This window comes from Amblyomma mixtum, chromosome 10, assembly GCF_055824585.1.
Source record: "Amblyomma mixtum isolate Tamu chromosome 10, ASM5582458v1, whole genome shotgun sequence".
Classification (NCBI taxonomy): domain Eukaryota; kingdom Metazoa; phylum Arthropoda; class Arachnida; order Ixodida; family Ixodidae; genus Amblyomma; species Amblyomma mixtum.
In genome coordinates, this window is record NC_143021.1 from 95,457,922 (window position 1) to 95,480,252 (window position 22,331).

The 22,331-nt window shown below is 48.2% G+C and overlaps 1 protein-coding gene across 1 annotated transcript; it reads right to left on the bottom strand.

The window, feature by feature from the left end:
* Window positions 1–660: 660 nt before the first annotated feature.
* LOC149326467 (uncharacterized) lies at window positions 661–1,863 on the bottom strand. Its single transcript, XM_089564585.1, has one exon. The coding sequence runs from the start codon at window positions 1,861–1,863 to the stop codon at window positions 661–663; it is 1,203 nt and encodes a 400-aa protein (XP_089420711.1).
* Window positions 1,864–22,331: the final 20,468 nt, after the last annotated feature.

The window sequence follows — 22,331 nt, forward strand, 5'->3', positions numbered from 1 at the left end:
ATTTACATTGATTGTTGATGAAAAAGAAATTAATTTGTGGTCTGAAATGCCTGCATCAATTTCAGCGGTTCCTTCATGGAAAATTTCACTGAGAAATAAGAGGTCTAGAATATTGTCTCCTCTGGTAGAAACAGCAATAACCTGTTCAAGACTAAAAGTTAGCATCATATCAATGAGTATATCACAGGAAGGACTGTGCCCATAGCTCCAGTTATTCCATTTTATTTGAGGAAGATTAAAATCACCAGTTATAATTAAGTTTTTTCCTCTGAATTTCAAAAGGTGATCGTATAATTTCTGCATAAAGTGATCATCAGCATTTGGTGCGCGGTACACAGAACACAGTATGAATGAAAAACCCCAGAGAGAGACATTCAAAAACAAGCTTTCGTGGTTATCAATCTGATCTAGTTCTCTTATATCAACACTATTTTTTGCTATAACTGCGACGCCACCACCTCGGGAGAATCTATCTCTTCTAAACAGTTGGTAGCCTGGCGAAATTATTTCGTCATCCTGCACCCCGTCATGCAACCAGGTTTCAGAAATAACGCATATATGAGGATCATATACTAATAAAAGATCTTGCAGTCTGTCTATTTTGTTAACAATGCTTTGGGCATTTAGTGAAAGCAGCCGAAACTGGAAAGACCGTGATTGCTATTCTGCCTGCTCTAGTCTCATTTCTGTGTCATTTCTGTGCTCTAGTCTCATTTCTGTGTCATCCCTTTTTGCAACTAGTTTCCGTGTGTTGTGTACGTCGTCCCAAATGTACAAGTCGCCGCCAACGCGAATCTTATCATGAACAAGCCAGACCTTTTTGCCGCTATCTTTTTCTTCTTTCGCGCTGTCCCAAAGTAGTCGGCGCTTGCGCAGCGTGTCTGCGCAGTAATCATTTTGCAAGGATATTCCTGATCCTTTCAGTTTGTGAGCATTCTTCATGAGGGCTTGTTTTTCAGTGTAATCCTGGAAAAACGCAATGACGGGCCTTCCTGTGGGTCTCTTCCCGAGTCTGTCAATTCTCGCTACTGAAACACAATCTACACCCACCTTATCCTTGAAGACGTCTTCAATAACCTTCTCCCGTAGCGTTGTTGCCGTTTCATTCGGATCTTCTGTAATCCCAAAAACAATCAAATTCGAACGGCGGCTGCGGTTTTCCAAATCAACCAGTTTTTCATGGTGAAGTTTAAGTACGTCATGCGCTGCGGTTGCAACTGCATTTGTTTCTTCATTTTCATGGGTCTTTGCACGAACCTCGGTCATACTGCATTCCAAGCTGATTAAACGCTGTTCGAAACAATGTATTGCTGTCTCCGTGGAATCAAGGCGTTCTTTCAATGAAGCGATGTCAGCTCTAATTGCTTGCTGGCCACGCAATATAGATTCGAACATTTCATCAACAGTCGGTCCCGGATTTTCTTCAATGTCCCCACAAACGAGGAGCTTACACGAATTTAAACACTCATAGGCAATACTCAAGCACAGATGTGGGCACGGCAGTACAACAAGAAAACGATCATCACTGCGTATTGTGCTGTGGTAACTAACCTGTACAAGAAGAATCAGACGCATAGTCAGCGATGTGCGCCCAAGGCTTTCGCCGCGCCCACTGGTAAGTCCATCGTGCGGTGCTGTCTTTATAGCAGTTGAAGCTGGTGACGTCAGGAACCCGTGACTTGAAAACACTGCATCATCCGTTTTCGGAAAGAGGCACGAAACTGCATCGTCGATATGGCTTGATGTCACTGTTGTAAACGGCTTGGCTGAAGGCGCAACAAGGAGGCTGGCAGTTGGCAGGAACAAAGCCTGTACAAGAAGAATCAGACGCATAGTCAGCGATGTGCGCCCAAGGCTTGGCATTGACCTTTCACACTCCGATCATTTTAAGGCGAAAGCCTTTAATGCTTTATCGTTGTAAGCAGGAGTTGTCGACAGAAATGTCACGCTTTTCAATTGGTCAAAATGGTCGTGACGTCACAGTGCGCGAATTTCAAACGAGGCCAATCGCACTTTGGCTAGTAACCATGCAACCATTCAAAGGAATGGTATAGTGATGCTGAAAGTAAGTGCGACTAAGAATGCTTAATTATTTAATTATTCAATTGGTCTAATTAACCTTTCTTGTCACACCAGGTAAATAAATACAGCCGAGTGGGAAATTGGTCGCGTTGGGGATTCGGACCCGGTTCTCCGGAGTGCGAGACGAGCACGCTAACAACTCCGCCATGCCAGCTGAATTGTTGGGAGTGAACAAAGGCGTGTGTAGTGAATACGGTGTCTTCGTTCAGTCCCATCTTCCTCCTTCCCAGTTACGGCAAGGCTGAGATGTCAACCGAGATATGCGAGAAAGATACTTTTTCTTTCATCAAAAATCAATTTACCGACTTAGAACCGAACGGGCAATGGCGTTCTGTGGACTCCCTGGCAGCGTTGCAAGACGCTGACGCGTTCCACTCTTAGAGGCGAAGCACATCTTAACCACACCGCCCTTAAAGCTTTCGCCTCACCGCATTTTATGTCAACATAGTGCCCTTGAGTTTTTAAGGTAAGGAAGTGCGCAGACTGGCTCCCTGGGTCACTCGACATACTATGGTAGGATTTCGATCCCACCTCTCGGCACAGGACGCCCTACTGCAGATTTCACACGCTATCCTGAATGACATGTTACATCACACCAGAGCAATCCTGGCAGTCGACCTCACCAAAGCATTCGACAAAGTTACGCACAGCACCATCCTGCAGGGCATCCAAGAGCTGCAGTTGGGGTCTAAGACCTACAACTATATCCGGGCCTTCTTAAACGGTCGCACAGCCTCACTGCATATAGATGATATACAGACCCCTCCCCTTCACGCTTGGTAACATTGGTACCCCGCAAGGGGCGGTGTTATCTCCCTTCCTCTTCAACCTCAACCTCATCCCCCTGGCCAAGGCTCTCAGCCGCATCCCGCACTTAGGACACACACTTTACGCGGATGATATAACGGTTTGGACCACATACGGCTCGGATGGCGACATAGAATCGACCATTCAGGAAGCCGCTACAACTATCGCTACTCACGCGGCAAACATTGGGCTTGAATGCTCCCCCACAAAGTCAGCACTTCTCATAATCCGCCCGCGGCGCGTCCCTACCTCCCCCATCACTATCTACCTGCATGACACTCCCATACCGCAAACACCTACCCTCCGCATTCTTGGCCTGCATTTACAGGACACGGGGAAAAACAACCTTACCCTGAAAGCACTAAAACAGTCCACTTACTCCGTCATCCATCTTCTTAGAAGGGTTTCACATTTACGAGCCGGTCTAGACGAAGCAGAGTGATACCAGTAACAATTTAGTAAGCAATGCGAACACTGTCTTATGAAAAATACAAATATGGTCTAGTAGACCTCGAACTACTCGAACTCGAGCTACTATTCTATAACAATGAACTGACTGAAATAGTAAGGTCCTTAAGGTTGTTTGGCATAGTATTCACCCAAAATATGTTGTGGGATGACCACGTAACATACGTAGATTTAAATTTGTCCAGAGCCACCGGTTTTATAGCACGTTGCAGAAGTTGTCTCTCGAAAAAAAAACGGTTGGTCTATCATGCATTGTTTCACCAATATTCAAACTACTGTCCATTAGTACGGGACATTGCTACGCACACCAGTCTGAAAAACTAGCTATTCTTGATAAACAGGACCTCAGAATTGTACATACCCTGCCAAATTGACACTCCACTAAAGAGCTGTTTTCCAAGAATTAGCTTATAAACATTTTCAGTTTTCATGCATATAGACTCCTGCGCACCTGTGTTATAGAAAAGCGATATTGCGGAATATATCGGGCTTAGCTCCGATTCAGGTATTTGAAACTACTTATTCATCCCGTTGCAATCAACACTTTGTATTACCACGCATGAGAACGAACTACGGACGCCAAATGGTTGCATTTAATTTTCCACTACTGCTCAATAAACTAATCGATGGGAATATAAATATCAACCGTATTAGCTACTCTAACCTCCTCAACTTCTTTCTCCGCAAATCTTTCCTTTCTTAGTGTCTATTCATTACGCATGTGTAAACGTTCCCTTGTGCAATGTGTCTTAGAGGTGTTATTTTAGTTTTAATGACTGTTGTTATTTTGATGTGCGTCTTCTTTTCCTAAGCTGACTGCTGTTTCGTGCTCATGTTTAAGTTAGCGTTGTCTTTTCACTTTTCCTTCTTCACTTAGCTGCTTGCTGTCGTGACAGAACTGCCGTGGCATCCCACTGCTCATTGGCTGTAAAGGGGGTGGGGACTTATTCAAGCGTTTCTAGCAGGATTTCCCGGGAAATAGCCTAAAGACAGCAAGCCAAAATACCGGTCCGAGCTTCGGTCATCAAGCCAGCGATCTCGGGCCGTGCGCTGGCGGTGCGGCTGCCGCCGCTGCTCATCTACCTCTTTACAATCACCCCCGGCTGAAGGCGAAGCCATCTTGGCGAGTCAGGCAGACAACAATACACACTGGTCACAGTGCGGCTTCAGGCGTGACACATGAACAGTCTCGCGGCTAAGTCGGCGTTGATCAGTGGCGGGTGTCACGGGGCAGAAAGCTGAGGTAGTTGGTACACATTCATTGTGAAAAATCCAGGCGCTAACAAATAATGACACAGAGGGGACACAGCGCTTGTCCCCTCTGTGTCGTTTGTTAGCACTTAGATTTTTCACAATGGATGTCACGGGGTCGGCAATGTAGTTTACCGGGGAAGTGCGCTCCACGGTGCGGTAAGGTCCGTGGTACTTGGGGAGAAGTTTGGAGGAGAGGCCGGGTGTGGTAGACGGCACGAGAAGCCAGACGGGAGAGCCGGGTAGGAAACTGTCAGCAGTGTGGCTTGTGTCGAAGCGGAATTTTTCACGCCCCTGCTCGCCGGATGTTAACAACCGAGCGAGCTGACTGCACTCCTCGGAAATGGTGGTGCACTCAGACTCGTCGGGCCCGTAAGGAAGTACAGTGTCGAGCTGTGACGAAGGTCCTCACCCGTAGAGAAGAAAAAACGGCGAGATACCGGTGGTGGTCTGCGTGGTGGTGTTGTAGGCGTAGGTGATCAACGGCAGGATCCTGTCCCAGTCGGAGTTGTCCGAACACCCGTACATTAACAGCATATTGCCCAAGGTGCGGTTAAACCATTCTGCCAAACCGTTAGACTGAGGATGGTAGGCCGTGGCGGTGTAGTGACTGATCTTGCACTGTTTGAGAAGACATTCCACGACCTCAGACAGAAAGACGCGCCAATGGCCGCTCAGCAGTTCCCTGAGCGCTCCATGGCGAAGATTAAAGTGATGCAAGATGAAAGCGGCAACGTGTGGTGTCGTACCAGCGGGAAGAGCCGCGGTCTCAACGTAACACGTGAGGTGGTCGACGGCTACATTAACCCAGCGGTTGACAGCAGCAGTGTAACGAAGGGGGCCGTAGAGGTCAGTCCCAACTCGGTCAAAGGCACGGGAAGGGCAAGGCAGAGGCTTCTTGAGGCCGACTGAGTGGTGAGGAGCCAGCTTGCGACGTTAATAGTCAGGGCAGGAGCGGGTGTCTTTGCGGACTTAGGTGAACAAACCACGCAATTAATAGCGGATACGGAGTCGCGTGTACGTTTTAAAGGCACCGGGATGAGCAGACTGCAGGTCATTGTGAAACATGGAGCAGAGTGTCAACCGTAAATGGGCAGGGACGACAAGGAACCACTTCCTGCCGGTAGAGACGTAGTTGTGACGGTACAGGAGACCATCGCGAATGGCGAAGTGAGCAGCCTGGCGGCGTAGGGCCCGAAGCACGGTGCCACTGAAGAATTTGAGAGAAAATGTACAAGCGAAGATATCCAGGGGTCCTTTTGTTGCTCGCTGCCCATGGGATCAGTTGGAAACGACAGGGAAGCGCAACCTGCTAGCGATTGGCAGACAAGGTCTGGCGGCAGTGGAGCGCGGGACAAAGCGTCGGCGTCGTTATGTTTTCGCCCAGAGCGATTGGTGACACGGATATCATATTCTTGGAGGCGTAGGGTCCAGCGAGTGAGGCGGCCTGTAGGGTCTTTCAAGGAGGCTAGCCAGCACAGGGAATGATGGTAGGTGACGATGTCGAAAGGGCGGCCATAAACGTACGGACGAAACTTTCCGATCGCCCAAACGATGGCCAAGCATTGCTTCTCGGTAACTGAGTAGTTTGATTCCGGTTTTTCAGTGCGCGGCTCACGTGGGCAACGGCATACTCGGGAAATCCGGATTTACGTTGAGTAAGGACAGCATTGAGGCTAACGCCACTGACATCGGTGTGAATTCAGTAGAAGCAGTGGGGTCGAAGTGCCGTAAAATGGGAGGTGCTGTGAGCAGCCGACAGAAGGCGATAAAGGCATCGTCGCAGTCAGGTGACCAACCCGACAGGTCGTTGGCGCCCCGAAGAAGTTTCGTAAGTGGCGTGATGACAGAGGCAAAATTTCGGATGAAACGTCAGAAGTTAGAACACAGGCCAAGAAGGCTGCGAAGTTCCTTCAGAGTCGACAGCTTGGGGAACATCAGCGACGGCACGAAGTTTGGCTGGGTAGGGAAGCACGCCATCCTTAGAGACGGCGTGACCTAAAATTATCAAATGGCGGGCGCCAAAGCGACACTTTTTGAGATTAAGTTGGAGCCCCGTGGCAGTTAAAAATGTCAACACGTTCTCCAAGCGGTGAAGCTGCGTCTCAAAATCAGGCACGAAGACGACAATGTCATATAAGTAGCACAGGCGTATTGTCCACTCCAGGCCACGTAAAATGGAGTCCATTATTCACTCGAAAGTCGCTGGGACATTATAGAGGCGAAAGGCAAGACCGTAAATTCGTACAGGCCCTCTGGCGTAACAAAAGCCGTCTTGGCACGGTAAGCCTCCGCTACAGGGACCTGTCAGTTCCCCGAACGCAGGTCAAAAGATGAAAAGAATTCCGCGCCCTGGAGGCAGTCAAGGGCATCATCGATTCACGGCAGCGGGTAAACGTCTTTGCGGGTGACCTTGTGAAGGCGCCGGTAATCGACGGGAAACCGTATTGTGCCACATTTTTTCTTCACTAGAACGACAGGTCAGGCCCACGGACCCCTCGCTGAAGCATGTCGTCCACCTCAGTGCTGATTACCTGGCGTTCGGCTGCCGAAACTCGGTACGGTCGTTGACGAAGCGGCAAGTGGGCTCCGGTGTCTATCTCCTGGGTCACGGTAGACTTGCGGCCGAGTCGGTTTTGAGCTACGTCGAAAGAAGAGCGAAACTGGTTCAGTAGCTGGAGACGTCCGACGCGTTGCGGTGTGGCAAGACTGGCGTCGACGGAATCAGCAAAGGCGTCGTCTGCAGCATATGCGGGCAAAGTAAGAGATTTGGTAGGAAGAGAACATGATTGGGCGCAACGTTCGGGTTCGAGCAAAGAGTCAATGGGCTGAATAAGGCTAAGGCATGCGCCACGTAGAAATAGGCAGGGGCTCAAAAAAGGGTTCCAGATCGGGATGAGGCTGAAGCCGCCTTGAACAGTATGCACAGCGAATGGCAGATGCAGAACGTGTCGAGAGATGAAGACATCGGATGGTGTAAAGACGACGGCGTTATCAGATGCGGTGAGACAGGAGACAGGGAGAGGAACAGATGAACATGGAGAAATCTCGATGTCGTCCGCCACGGATAGTTTGCCCCACGAAGATGACGTATGAGGCGAGGTAGCACTGCACGGAGGAATTCGAGCTCGGCACGAGCGCAGTCGATGATAGTCGCATTTTGGGAGAGAAAGTCCCAACCTAATATAATGTCATGGAAGCACGATGAGAGAATGGGGAATTCGACAGTATATAAAAAACCGTGAATAATGACCCTGGCTGTGCAGCTGCACAAAGGCGAGATTCGCTGCGCATCAGCCGTATGAATCGAAAATCCGTATAGCGGCGTTGACACTTCGCGAATTTTACGGCACAGTTTCTCATTCATCACAGAAACAGCAGGTCCAGTATCGACAAGCGCCAAGGTGGTGTGGCCCTCGCTCCACAGAAACGTCAAGCACATTCTGCTGGTGACAAACGAGGCCTTAACCTTGCCTCCGAGTGCGCAGTTTTTGCCTCGGGAACTGCGGCAACTAGTTTTCCTGGCGTATAAAGGTATGAGGACGCAGTGGCGAAACAGAGCGGCGCCGCGGGGATGGTGAACCGCGGCTAGAATACGGGTGGAGATAGGAGGCATCAAGCTGTTCGGCAAACGACGGACGTGGCGGGGGCTCTTGTGCCGCGTAGACATAAGTTCTGGGGTCATCCGCAGGTGGTAGCACACGGCGTCGGCAGAGGCGCGCAACGTGGCCAGGGACACCACATGCATAGCAATGGCAAGGTTGTCACGGGTGCGCCAAGGGTTGACACGAGCAGGACGTGGTCGGTTTGGAAAGGCAGACGGCGGCGTCGGAGGATAGAACGGAGCAAACGGCTCGGCCCTTGGTCTTCGGGCGGCGTCGGCGTATGTGAGCGGCGCCGCAGCAGGAGCCGGCGGACGAACAGGTGGTAGCGCTTCGGACACTTGCTCGCGAATCACAACTCGGAGGGTCGGAGCCAGGATGGAAGGTGGTACCTGAACGCCATCAAAAATTGACAGCTATCGCGCCACCTCCTGACTCACATTCTTTGGTCTAGTCAAGCAGCGAGCTGTGAGAAGTTGTTACAGCGAGGCTGAAAAACGAGTCAGGCTGCACGGAAGGTGATGGCACCAGAATACGCTGCTTGCGGAGCTCACCGTAGCTCTGACACAGGGTGAATACGTCGGCAACAGTGGTAGGGTTCCGGGCGATAAGCATGTCAAATGCTTCGGTCTCGATGCCTTTCAGGACATGCTTAATCCTGTCCGCCTCAGACATAGACGAGTTTACCTTTGTACAGAGGCTGATGACATGCTCGATATAACCGGTGTATGATTCTCCCTGAAGCTGGCCTCTCACTCGCAGGCGCTGTTCGGCGCCCAGCTTGGTACTGTAGGGTGCCCAAAGATATCTGAAAAGGCGCGTTTGAAGGCAGTTCAAGTAGTCAAGTCTTCTTCATGGTTCCTGTGCCATAAGCTAGCCCTTTCCGAGAGGTAAAACATCACGTTGTGTAAGTTTATGGCGTCATCCCACCGGTTGTTGCCGCTTACCGGCTCGTAAGAGGCAAGCTAGTCCTCCACGTCGTGATCACCGGACCCGCTAAAAATGTCTGGCTCGCGCTGTCGGAGAGCGCCAGGGCAAACGACTGGCGTAGGCGAAGGGGAAGGTGACTGGCATACGTCGGTGCACATAGTTAACGCGACGGCTCTGCTGAGAAGGTCCAGGACGTAGGCCAAAGGCTGGATCCAGCACAGCTCCAACAATTTGTAGCAGGATCTCCGTGGAAATAGCCTAAGGATAGCTAGCCAAAACGACGGTCCGGTCTTCGGTTAGTAACCAAGCGATCTCGCGCCGTGCGCTGGCAATGCGGCTGCCGCGGCTGCTCATCTTCCTCTTTACACATTAATTGCTTTTATTACCACCCCCTCCGTCAACGTACGGGGATGAAAATAAAAATCATTATTATTATTATTAATTGCATCCATTTATAGCAGAATATTAATAGTGGTCGTCTCGGTACCGCTGGCAAAATTATGCCACACTATTATTGTTCTATCGTGGCCGAGAGAAGACACGACGCACGAACGAGGGCAGGAACGAATGTGTTTTATTCCACGACGCCTCTGCTTTTATAGCATGTGCCGAGACGGTCCTACGTCATAGGCACGTGCTTGAACTGATAACGTATCACATTCTTCCCTTCTTAGTGAAACAAAAGCCATTTTAATTACTTCTATCTCTTCTTCCTGAAGTCTTCTGTAGTGTATCTCTCGGGAGGGTTTCGCGCACGTGTGCTTCGTCGCAATGCTACTGCTGATGACTGGTTTCCTGTAGGGGTAGGCTCCTCATGTGCTGTGCCGTTAGACCTGGTCTCGCCGCGCTCTGGACGCCCTCCTCCTGCCACTGCTTGCGGGTCCTGTGGTGATCTTGGTAGCAGGACCCGAGGGGTCTGTTGGTCGGCGGACACCCTTGGCTCTGAAGAGGTCACCCGAGTTTGATCTCTTCTTGGAGAAGGTTGGCGCTGCACTTCGATTGTCCGATCCGGGGACCTGGAAAAGACCTCGTGAGAAGACAAATCTTCGGAAACGCATCGCGGCTCTTCTGAACCTCCTAGACCATTCGCCCCATCTTTCTCCTGACCGGTTAGTGCTGTCGTATGATTGGTGGCTTCAGCCCATACGCTGGTCTTTCTGGTCCGCAGGTGATCAACGTGAGTGAACTGTAGTCGGCCTTGAACCCTAATCATGTACGTGACTGTGCTGACAACTTGTTCAACAGTACCTTCAAGCCACGATACAGGCTCACCACGTGTAGTTTTCACGTAGACTGCATCGCCCACGGAGAAGGATTCAGCGCATCCTCTTTGGTCGTTACGTTGTTCCGAGTCTCGTCTCTGACGCTCCGCCATGTGCCCTGCAAAACTTGGTTTGAGAAGAGACAAAGTAATTCGGGGCAGACGCTTGAGGAAAACTTCAGCAGGCGTCCGCAAAGTCATCGAATGTGGGGTGTTTCCATAACAAAAAAGAAATTTATTCAGGCGGTCTTGTACTGTACTCTTTACTCTCATTTTTATCGTGCCCTTTTCCACAGCGATAACAAACTGTCCGATTTTGCACCTTTTCTTTTCCTCTTCCTGACAGCCTGGCTTTCGTTTCCACTCTTCCTCGAACCACATTTACGTCGGCCGAGCATTCTGCCTGGCAATGCAGCTCCTTTGTTTGCTTCGCAGCAAGTTCTTTTTCGAGCGTAATCTTGCAAGCTTTTTCAAAGGTTAAGTCTTCCGTTGCGAACAATATCCTCTGAGTCTCTTGGTCGCGCAATCCTGCCACCAGGCGATCCCTCAAAGCATCATTCAGAAACGCCTTGAACTCACAATTACGCGCCAGATGTTTAAGTTCCGTCGTGAATTCCTTGACGCATTCTCCTTCCTGCTGCGTGCGTTTCTTGAACTTGCAACGTTCGGCTATTACTGAGTACTCGGAACTGAAGTGTTGTTCAAATAACTTCTTTATGTCTGCGAAGGTCTTGTCAGTAGGACTGTCAGGGACTAGAATTTTCTTGAGCTCCCCGTACACTGTACAGCCTACTACGTTCAAGAACAAGCTATGCTTCTTTGTTTCCGGAACGTCATTAAGTGACACAAAATTCTCAAACCTCTCGAAATACGACTTGATATCGTCGCTTCTTGGGTTAAATTCTGGCATGCTTCCGAAACGTTGCGAAGCTACAGGGAGTGCCATTTTGAAACACTTGCCTTCTTATCGTGGGCCGGCCGTCCGTTCCGCTGCAGCGCTGCGCCGGTGTTTGCTTCAGAATCGTGGCATCATCCCATTCTCGTCGCCAGTTGTTCTATCGTGGCCGAGAGAAGACACGACGACGAACGAGGGCAGGAACGAATGTGTTTTATTCCACGACGCCTCTGCTTTTATAGGATGTGCCGAGACGGTCCTACGTCATAGGCACGTGCTTGAACTGATAACATATCACAATTATGCCCTCAATAACTTAGTTTCGACCGGGGTCCTCATTAACCCAGTAGACAGCGAAAGCTGGACACTTAGGTTTAGATCTCTAATCCAACCCGACCACCTTGTGCAGCCGTCCCCACTCCCTCGTCTTCGTCTCGAGCTCCCAAATATGTTCGCCTGCCTTATTTCTGTCCATATTTTCTTCAAGCCAGTCATCGATTTTCCCGCAATTCATAACGTGGCTCCTGGGCAGAGGATTGAAGACGGCGACTGTGAACAGAGCGCGAGGAACAAAGGTAACAAGAATGGTTCGGGGGGTCGGCGGGATAGCTGTAGTGCACCATGTGCTGCGGCTGCGCCGTAAGCCACTACCCAAGAAGAAGCTCAACGGAGGCAGCGTCAAGTTGTAGATGCCTCTCGCCTTACGCTTAGGCTCAGCCGACATGGAACCCCACCGTTGTTGCACACTGTGTTCAGCCTGTATTCGCGTATGATTCAAATGTTTCAACTACAAGGCTAAAATTGCATTTTGCCGACTACCGCAATTGGCAGCGAATTTTTAGTGCTCTAGCGCTCATAGCCGCCACTCCCCGCATTTGGTCGCTGTGTGTTTGCCTGTGTCTGAAGCTAGTTTTGTGGGAGGGCGCTCACCTGCCTACCGGTTCATAGGCCCACTGTGTCAGGCGGCAGCCCATTTAATCGCGAGAGGCTGCTCGGCAAGGGAAACGTGGGTCGCAACCCAGCCTGAGCACCCCACGTCCCACTGATGCCAACACCTACAATACCACCTGCCTTTTACCACTGCACCACTGCTCACACGCCCACCGGGTAGCTTACGAGCCAAGTGCAGCCTGTGGTAACCCTTGAGAGAACCTGGGACGTTAATATGTGGCGCAGCCTTTAAGCGAACTGAGCTAAGCGGAATGAGCAGCAGGAGTTACGAGGAGAACGTGATTAGAATGATGCATAGATAGTAGATAAACAAAGCTTAAGATGTTAAGTGCGTGGAAGCCTAGTAGCACCAAGTAGCTCTTAGCTGCAACCGACAATTTATGTCTTGCTGGCGCACATGTCCGCATTTTGCCTAATGACCAAAACCAACTGACATTTTTTTCCACTTGTGAACTTTAAAGAAACAAAACATCAAACAAAAAAGAGAAGCGACATAGTCAACACGGAAAAAGATAAGACTGAGAATTCTTGGTAGCTTGCTGTCCACATTTCAATGGCCGAGCTAGGCCGAGAAGTCCATCAGTCTCATTTGAAGAATTCCCTTTTACCCTGTGTTTTTACTATTGAGTCAGCCGTTTTGCATACATCTCTCCCCAAACCTGGATGCTTGGCTGGACTGGGATCAGCTCACAGCCAAGTTCTTTGGTAATCCTGGCACAGCACACCATCCAACTGGTGATTACTCCCAACTGTTCTCGAAAAACGCCGACAACTGCTCAAGTAGGCGGAATGAGTAAAAAAGAAGGTTACAAGGTCGTTTGGGTTTTGATAAACTCCATATCAATAGTTAGCTTTATTTTTAGATGATAAAACAAGCCACGCTAAGCGGATGTCAAACGAGAGAGGTACATCTTTCAGTTCTCATAAATTCGCAGTCAAACTGCACTCGCGGTCCCACACACAGCACCGCACTGATTTAGATGCTGGCTTGCTCTACACTAACATTAGAAGTGTTCTTTCTAAAAACGTGGCTCTTTCTCTACTAATCGATTCGTGCAGTTAGTCTATACTCGCACTTACCGAGTCTTAGTTAAATGGCACGATTGCTGAAAACTTCAATTACCTTCAAAATTGCTCACTCGGCGAGTTGCTGGCACATGATTCGAAATGACCAGCGCGAAAACAGACGGAGACAAGAGAGGAAACACAGACCACTGGACGGGCGCTGTTTTTACGATCCTCTTCTTCAAACACAAGGAAACCACCCTCAACTAGAAGGTGGTCGCAGCCACAGGGTTGACCGGCGTGATGGCAGAATTGTGCTTACATGGACGGCATAGAAAAGAGCCCAATGTAGAAGAAATACGTTAAATAAAAATTGCTGATTGGGCGAGTTGGTGGGACATGATTCGAAATGACCAGCGCGAAAACAGACTGACACAAGTAAAGAAACAGAGAAGAGATGGCGGGCGCTGTTTTTACTACCCTCTTCTTCAAACAGAAAGAAACCACCCTCAACTAGTAGGTGGTCGCAGCCACAGGGTTGACCGGCGTGATGGCAGAATTGTGCTTACATGGACGGCATAGAAAAGAGCCCAATGTAGAAGAAATATGTTAAATAAAAATTGCTGATTGGGCGAGTTGGTGGGACATGATTCGAAATGACCAGCGCGAAAACAGACTGACACAAGTAAAGAAACAGAGAAGAGATGGCGGGCGCTGTTTTTACTACCCTCTTCTTCAAACAGAAAGAAACCACCCTCAACTAGTAGGTGGTCGCAGCCACAGGGTTGACCGGCGTGATGGCAGAATTGTGCTTACATGGACGGCATAGAAAAGAGCCCAATGTAGAAGAAATATGTTAAATAAAAATTGCTGATTGGGCGAGTTGGTGGGACATGATTCGAAATGACCAGCGCGAAAACAGACTGACACAAGTAAAGAAACAGAGAAGAGATGACGGGCGCTGTTTTTACTACCCTCTTCTTCAAACAGAAAGAAACCACCCTCAACTAGTAGGTGGTCGCAGCCACAGGGTTGACCGGCGTGATGGCAGAATTGTGCTTACATGGACGGCATAGAAAAGAGCCCAATGTAGAAGAAATATGTTAAATAAAAATTGCTGATTGGGCGAGTTGGTGGGACATGATTAGAAATGACCAGCGCAAAAACAGACTGACACAAGTAAAGAAACAGAGAAGAGATGGCGGGCGCTGTTTTTACTACCCTCTTCTTCAAACAGAAAGAAACCACCCTCAACTAGTAGGTGGTCGCAGCCACAGGGTTGACCGGCGTGATGGCAGAATTGTGCTTACATGGACGGCATAGAAAAGAGCCCAATGTAGAAGAAATATGTTAAATAAAAATTGCTGATTGGGCGAGTTGGTGGGACATGATTCGAAATGACCAGCGCGAAAACAGACTGACACAAGTAAAGAAACAGAGAAGAGATGGCGGGCGCTGTTTTTACTACCCTCTTCTTCAAACAGAAAGAAACCACCCTCAACTAGTAGGTGGTCGCAGCCACAGGGTTGACCGGCGTGATGGCAGAATTGTGCTTACATGGACGGCATAGAAAAGAGCCCAATGTAGAAGAAATATGTTAAATAAAAATTGCTGATTGGGCGAGTTGGTGGGACATGATTCGAAATGACCAGCGCGAAAACAGACGGAGACAAGAAAAGAAACAGAGAAGAGAGGACGGGCGCTGTTTTTACTACCCTCTTCTTCAAACAGAAAGAAACCACCCTCAACTAGTAGGTGGTCGCAGCCACAGGGTTGACCGGCGTGATGGCAGAATTGTGCTTACATGGACGGCATAGAAAAGAGCCCAATGTAGAAGAAATATGTTAAATAAAAATTGCTGATTGGGCGAGTTGGTGGGACATGATTCGAAATGACCAGCGCGAAAACAGACTGACACAAGTAAAGAAACAGAGAAGAGATGGCGGGCGCTGTTTTTACTACCCTCTTCTTCAAACAGAAAGAAACCACCCTCAACTAGTAGGTGGTCGCAGCCACAGGGTTGACCGGCGTGATGGCAGAATTGTGCTTACATGGACGGCATAGAAAAGAGCCCAATGTAGAAGAAATATGTTAAATAAAAATTGCTGATTGGGCGAGTTGGTGGGACATGATTCGAAATGACCAGCGCGAAAACAGACTGACACAAGTAAAGAAACAGAGAAGAGATGACGGGCGCTGTTTTTACTACCCTCTTCTTCAAACAGAAAGAAACCACCCTCAACTAGTAGGTGGTCGCAGCCACAGGGTTGACCGGCGTGATGGCAGAATTGTGCTTACATGGACGGCATAGAAAAGAGCCCAATGTAGAAGAAATATGTTAAATAAAAATTGCTGATTGGGCGAGTTGGTGGGACATGATTCGAAATGACCAGCGCGAAAACAGACTGACACAAGTAAAGAAACAGAGAAGAGATGACGGGCGCTGTTTTTACTACCCTCTTCTTCAAACAGAAAGAAACCACCCTCAACTAGTAGGTGGTCGCAGCCACAGGGTTGACCGGCGTGATGGCAGAATTGTGCTTACATGGACGGCATAGAAAAGAGCCCAATGTAGAAGAAATATGTTAAATAAAAATTGCTGATTGGGCGAGTTGGTGGGACATGATTCGAAATGACCAGCGCGAAAACAGACGGAGACAAGAAAAGAAACAGAGAAGAGAGGACGGGCGCTGTTTTTACTACCCTCTTCTTCAAACAGAAAGAAATGACCCTCAACTAGTAGGTGGTCGCAGCCACAGTGTTGACCGGCGTGATGGCAGAATTGTGCTTACATGGACGGCATAGAAAAGAGCCCAATGTAGAAGAAATATGTTAAATAAAAATTGCTGATTGGGCGAGTTGGTGGGACATGATTCGAAATGACCAGCGCGAAAACAGACGGAGACAAGAAAAGAAACAGAGAAGAGAGGACGGGCGCTGTTTTTACTACCCTCTTATTCAAACAGAAAGAAACCACCCTCAACTAGTAGGTGGTCGCAGCCACAGGGTTGACCGGCGTGATGGCAGAATTGTGCTTACATGGACGGCATAGAAAAGAGCCCAATGTAGAAGAAATATGTTAAATAAAAATTGCTGATTGGGCGAGTTGGTGGGACATGATTCGAAATGACCAGCGCGAAAACACACTGACACAAGTAAAGAAACAGAGAAGAGATGACGGGCGCTGTTTTTACTACCCTCTTCTTGAAACAGAAAGAAACCACCCGCAACTAGTAGGTGGTCGCAGCCACAGGGTTGACCGGCGTGATGGCAGAATTTTGCTTACATGGATGGCATAGAAAAGAGCCCAATGTAGAAGAATTATGTTAAATAAAAATTGCTGATTGGGCGAGTTGGTGGGACATGATTCGAAATGACCAGCGCGAAAACAGACTGACACAAGTAAAGAAACAGAGAAGAGATGACGGGCGCTGTTTTTACTACCCTCTTCTTCAAACAGAAAGAAACCACCCTCAACTAGTAGGTGGTCGCAGCCACAGGGTTGACCGGCGTGATGGCAGAATTGTGCTTACATGGACGGCATAGAAAAGAGCCCAATGTAGAAGAAATATGTTAAATAAAAATTGCTGATTGGGCGAGTTGGTGGGACATGATTCGAAATGACCAGCGCGAAAACAGACTGAGACAAGAAAAGAAACAGAGAAGAGAGAACGGGCGCTGTTTTTACTACCCTCTTCTTCAAACAGAAAGAAACCACCCTCAACTAGTAGGTGGTCGCAGCCACAGGGTTGACCGGCGTGATGGCAGAATTGTGCTTACATGGACGGCATAGAAAAGAGCCCAATGTAGAAGAAATATGTTAAATAAAAATTGCTGATTGGGCGAGTTGGTGGGACATGATTCGAAATGACCAGCGCGAAAACAGACTGAGACAAGAAAAAAAACAGAGAAGAGAGGAAGGGCGCTGTTTTTACTACCCTCTTCTTCAAACAGAAAGAAACCACCCTCAACTAGTAGGTGGTCGCAGCCACAGGGTTGACCGGCGTGATGGCAGAATTGTGCTTACATGGACGGCATAGAAAAGAGCCCAATGTAGAAGAAATATGTTAAATAAAAATTGCTGATTGGGCGAGTTGGTGGGACATGATTCGAAATGACCAGCGCGAAAACAGACGGAGACAAGAAAAGAAACAGAGAAGAGAGGAAGGGCGCTGTTTTTACTACCCTCTTCTTCAAACAGAAAGAAACCACCCTCAACTAGTAGGTGGTCGCAGCCACAGGGTTGACCGGCGTGATGGCAGAATTGTGCTTACATGGACGGCATAGAAAAGAGCCCAATGTAGAAGAAATATGTTAAATAAAAATTGCTGATTGGGCGAGTTGGTGGGACATGATTCGAAATGACCAGCGCGAAAACAGACTGAGACAAGAAAAGAAACAGAGAAGAGAGAACGGGCGCTGTTTTTACTACCCTCTTCTTGAAACAGAAAGAAACCACCCGCAACTAGTAGGTGGTCGCAGCCACAGGGTTGACCGGCGTGATGGCAGAATTGTGCTTACATGGACGGCATAGAAAAGAGCCCAATGTAGAAGAATTATGTTAAATAAAAATTGCTGATTGGGCGAGTTGATGGGACATGATTCGAAATGACCAGCGCGAAAACAGACTGAGACAAGAAAAGAAACAGAGAAGAGAGAACGGGCGCTGTTTTTACTACCCTCTTCTTGAAACAGAAAGAAACCACCCGCAACTAGTAGGTGGTCGCAGCCACAGGGTTGACCGGCGTGATGGCAGAATTGTGCTTACATGGACGGCATAGAAAAGAGCCCAATGTAGAAGAATTATGTTAAATAAAAATTGCTGATTGGGCGAGTTGGTGGGACATGATTCGAAATGACCAGCGCAAAAACAGACTGAGACAAGAAAAGAAACAGAGAAGAGAGGACGGGCGCTGTTTTTACTACCCTCTTCTTGAAACAGAAAGAAACCACCCGCAACTAGTAGGTGGTCGCAGCCGCAGGGTTGACCGGCGTGATGGCAGAATTGTGCTTACATGGACGACATAGAAAAGAGCCCAATGTAGAAGAAATATGTTAAATAAAAATTGCTGATTGGGCGAGTTGGTGGCACATGATTCGAAATGAACAGCGTGAAAACAGACGGCGACAAGAAAAGAAACAAAGAAGAGAGGACGGGCGCTGTTTTTACTACCCTCTTCTTCAAACAGAAGGAAACCACCCTCAACTAGTAGGTGGTCGCAGCCACAGGGTTGACCAGCGTGATGGCAGAATTGTGCTTACATGGACGGCATAGAAAAGAGCCCAATGTAGAAGAAATATGTTAAATAAAAATTGCTGATTGGGCGAGTTGGTGGGACATGATTCGAAATGACCAGCGCGAAAACAGACGGCGACAAGAAAAGAAACAGAGAAGAGAGGACGGGCGCTGTTTTTACTACCCTCTTCTTCAAACAGAAAGAAACCACCCTCAACTAGTAGGTGGTCGCAGCCACAGGGTTGACCGGCGTGATGGCAGAATTGTGCTTACATGGACGGCATAGAAAAGAGGCCAATGTAGAAGAAATATGTTAAATAAAAATTGCTGATTGGGCGAGTTGGTGGGACATGATTCGAAATGACCAGCGTGAAAACAGACGGCGACAAGAAAAGAAACAAAGAAGAGAGGACGGGCGCTGTTTTTACTACCCTCTTCTCCAAACAGAAGGAAACCACCCTCAACTAGTAGGTGGTCGCAGCCACAGGGTTGACCGGCGTGATGGCAGAATTGTGCTTACATGGACGGCATAGAAAAGAGCCCAATGTAGAAGAAATATGTTAAATAAAAATTGCTGATTGGGCGAGTTGGTGGGACATGATTCGAAATGACCAGCGTGAAAACAGACGGCGACAAGAAAAGAAACAAAGAAGAGAGGACGGGCGCTGTTTTTACTACCCTCTTCTTCAAACAGAAAGAAACCACCCTCAACAAGTAGGTGGTCGCAGCCACAGGGTTGACCGGCGTGATGGCAGAATTGTGCTTACATGGACGGCATAAAAAAGAGCCCAATGTAGAAGAAATATGTTAAATAAAAATTGCTGATTGTGCGAGTTGGTGGGACATGATTCGAAATGACCAGCGTGAAACAGACGGCGACAAGAAAAGAAACAAAGAAGAGAGGACGGGCGCTGTTTTTACTACCCTCTTCTTCAAACAGAAGGAAACCACCCTCAACTAGTAGGTGGTCGCAGCCACAGGGTTGACCGGCGTGATGGCAGAATTGTGCTTACATGGACGGCATAAAAAAGAGCCCAATGTAGAAGAAATATGTTAAATAAAAATTGCTGATTGTGCGAGTTGGTGGGACATGATTCGAAATGACCAGCGTGAAAACAGACGGCGACAAGAAAAGAAACAAAGAAGAGAGGACGGGCGCTGTTTTTACTACCCTCTTCTTCAAACAGAAGGAAACCACCCTCAACTAGTAGGTGGTCGCAGCCACAGGGTTGGCCGGCGTGATGGCAGAATTGTGCTTACATGGACGGCATAGAAAAGAGCCCAATGTAGAAGAAATATGTTAAATAAAAATTACTGATTGTGCGAGTTGGTGGGACATGATTCGAAATGACCAGCGCGAAAACAGACGGAGACAAGAAAAGAAACAGAGAAGAGAGGACGGGCGCTGTTTTTACTACCCTCTTCATCAAACAGAAAGAAACCACCCTCAACAAGTAGGTGGTCGCAGCCACAGGGTTGACCGGCGTGATGGCAGAATTGTGCTTACATGGACGGCATAAAAAAGAGCCCAATGTAGAAGAAATATGTTAAATAAAAATTGCTGATTGTGCGAGTTGGTGGGACATGATTCGAAATGACCAGCGTGAAAACAGACGGCGACAAGAAAAGAAACAAAGAAGAGAGGACGGGCGCTGTTTTTACTACCCTCTTCTTCAAACAGAAGGAAACCACCCTCAACTAGTAGGTGGTCGCAGCCACAGGGTTGGCCGGCGTGATGGCAGAATTGTGCTTACATGGACGGCATAAAAAAGAGCCCAATGTAGAAGAAATATGTTAAATAAAAATTGCTGATTGTGCGAGTTGGTGGGACATGATTCGAAATGACCAGCGTGAAAACAGACGGCGACAAGAAAAGAAACAAAGAAGAGAGGACGGGCGCTGTTTTTACTACCCTCTTCTTCAAACAGAAGGAAACCACCCTCAACTAGTAGGTGGTCGCAGCCACAGGGTTGACCGGCGTGATGGCAGAATTGTGCTTACATGGACGGCATAGAAAAGAGGACAATGTAGAAGAAATATGTTAAATAAAAATTGCTGATTGGGCGAGTTGGTGGGACATGATTCGAAATGACCAGCGTGAAAACAGACGGCGACAAGAAAAGAAACAAAGAAGAGAGGACGGGCGCTGTTTTTACTACCCTCTTCTCCAAACAGAAGGAAACCACCCTCAACTAGTAGGTGGTCGCAGCCACAGGGTTGACCGGCGTGATGGCAGAATTGTGCTTACATGGACGGCATAGAAAAGAGCCCAATGTAGAAGAAATATGTTAAATAAAAATTGCTGATTGGGCGAGTTGGTGGGACATGATTCGAAATGACCAGCGTGAAAACAGACGGAGACAAGAAAAGAAACAGAGAAGAGAGGACGGGCGCTGTTTTTACTACCCTCTTCTCCAAACAGAAGGAAACCACCCTCAACTAGTAGGTGGTCGCAGCCACAGGGTTGGCCGGCGTGATGGCAGAATTGTGCTTACATGGACGGCATAGAAAAGAGCCCAATGTAGAAGAAATATGTTAAATAAAAATTGCTGATTGTGCGAGTTGGTGGGACATGATTCGAAATGACCAGCGTGAAAACAGACGGCGACAAGAAAAGAAACAAAGAAGAGAGGACGGGCGCTGTTTTTACTACCCTCTTCTTCAAACAGAAGGAAACCACCCTCAACTAGTAGGTGGTCGCAGCCACAGGGTTGACCGGCGTGATGGCAGAATTGTGCTTACATGGACGGCATAGAAAAGAGCCCAATGTAGAAGAAATATGTTAAATAAAAATTGCTGATTGGGCGAGTTGGTGGGACATGATTCGAAATGACCAGCGCGAAAACAGACGGAGACAAGAAAAGAAACAGAGAAGAGAGGACGGGCGCTGTTTTTACTACCCTCTTATTCAAGCAGAAAGAAACCACCCTCAACTAGTAGGTGGTCGCAGCCACAGGGTTGACCGGCGTGATGGCAGAATTGTGCTTACATGGACGGCATAGAAAAGAGCCCAATGTAGAAGAAATATGTTAAATAAAAATTGCTGATTGGGCGAGTTGGTGGGACATGATTCGAAATGACCAGCGCGAAAACAGACTGACACAAGTAAAGAAACAGAGAAGAGATGACGGGCGCTGTTTTTACTACCCTCTTCTTGAAACAGAAAGAAACCACCCGCAACTAGTAGGTGGTCGCAGCCACAGGGTTGACCGGCGTGATGGCAGAATTTTGCTTACATGGACGGCATAGAAAAGAGCCCAATGTAGAAGAATTATGTTAAATAAAAATTGCTGATTGGGCGAGTTGGTGGGACATGATTCGAAATGACCAGCGCGAAAACAGACTGACACAAGTAAAGAAACAGAGAAGAGATGACGGGCGCTGTTTTTACTACCCTCTTCTTCAAACAGAAAGAAACCACCCTCAACTAGTAGGTGGTCGCAGCCACAGGGTTGACCGGCGTGATGGCAGAATTGTGCTTACATGGACGGCATAGAAAAGAGCCCAATGTAGAAGAAATATGTTAAATAAAAATTGCTGATTGGGCGAGTTGGTGGGACATGATTCGAAATGACCAGCGCGAAAACAGACGGAGACAAGAAAAGAAACAGAGAAGAGAGGACGGGCGCTGTTTTTACTACCCTCTTCTTCAAACAGAAAGAAACCACCCTCAACTAGTAGGTGGTCGCAGCCACAGGGTTGACCGGCGTGATGGCAGAATTGTGCTTACATGGACGGCATAGAAAAGAGCCCAATGTAGAAGAAATATGTTAAATAAAAATTGCTGATTGGGCGAGTTGGTGGGACATGATTCGAAATGACCAGCGCGAAAACAGACGGAGA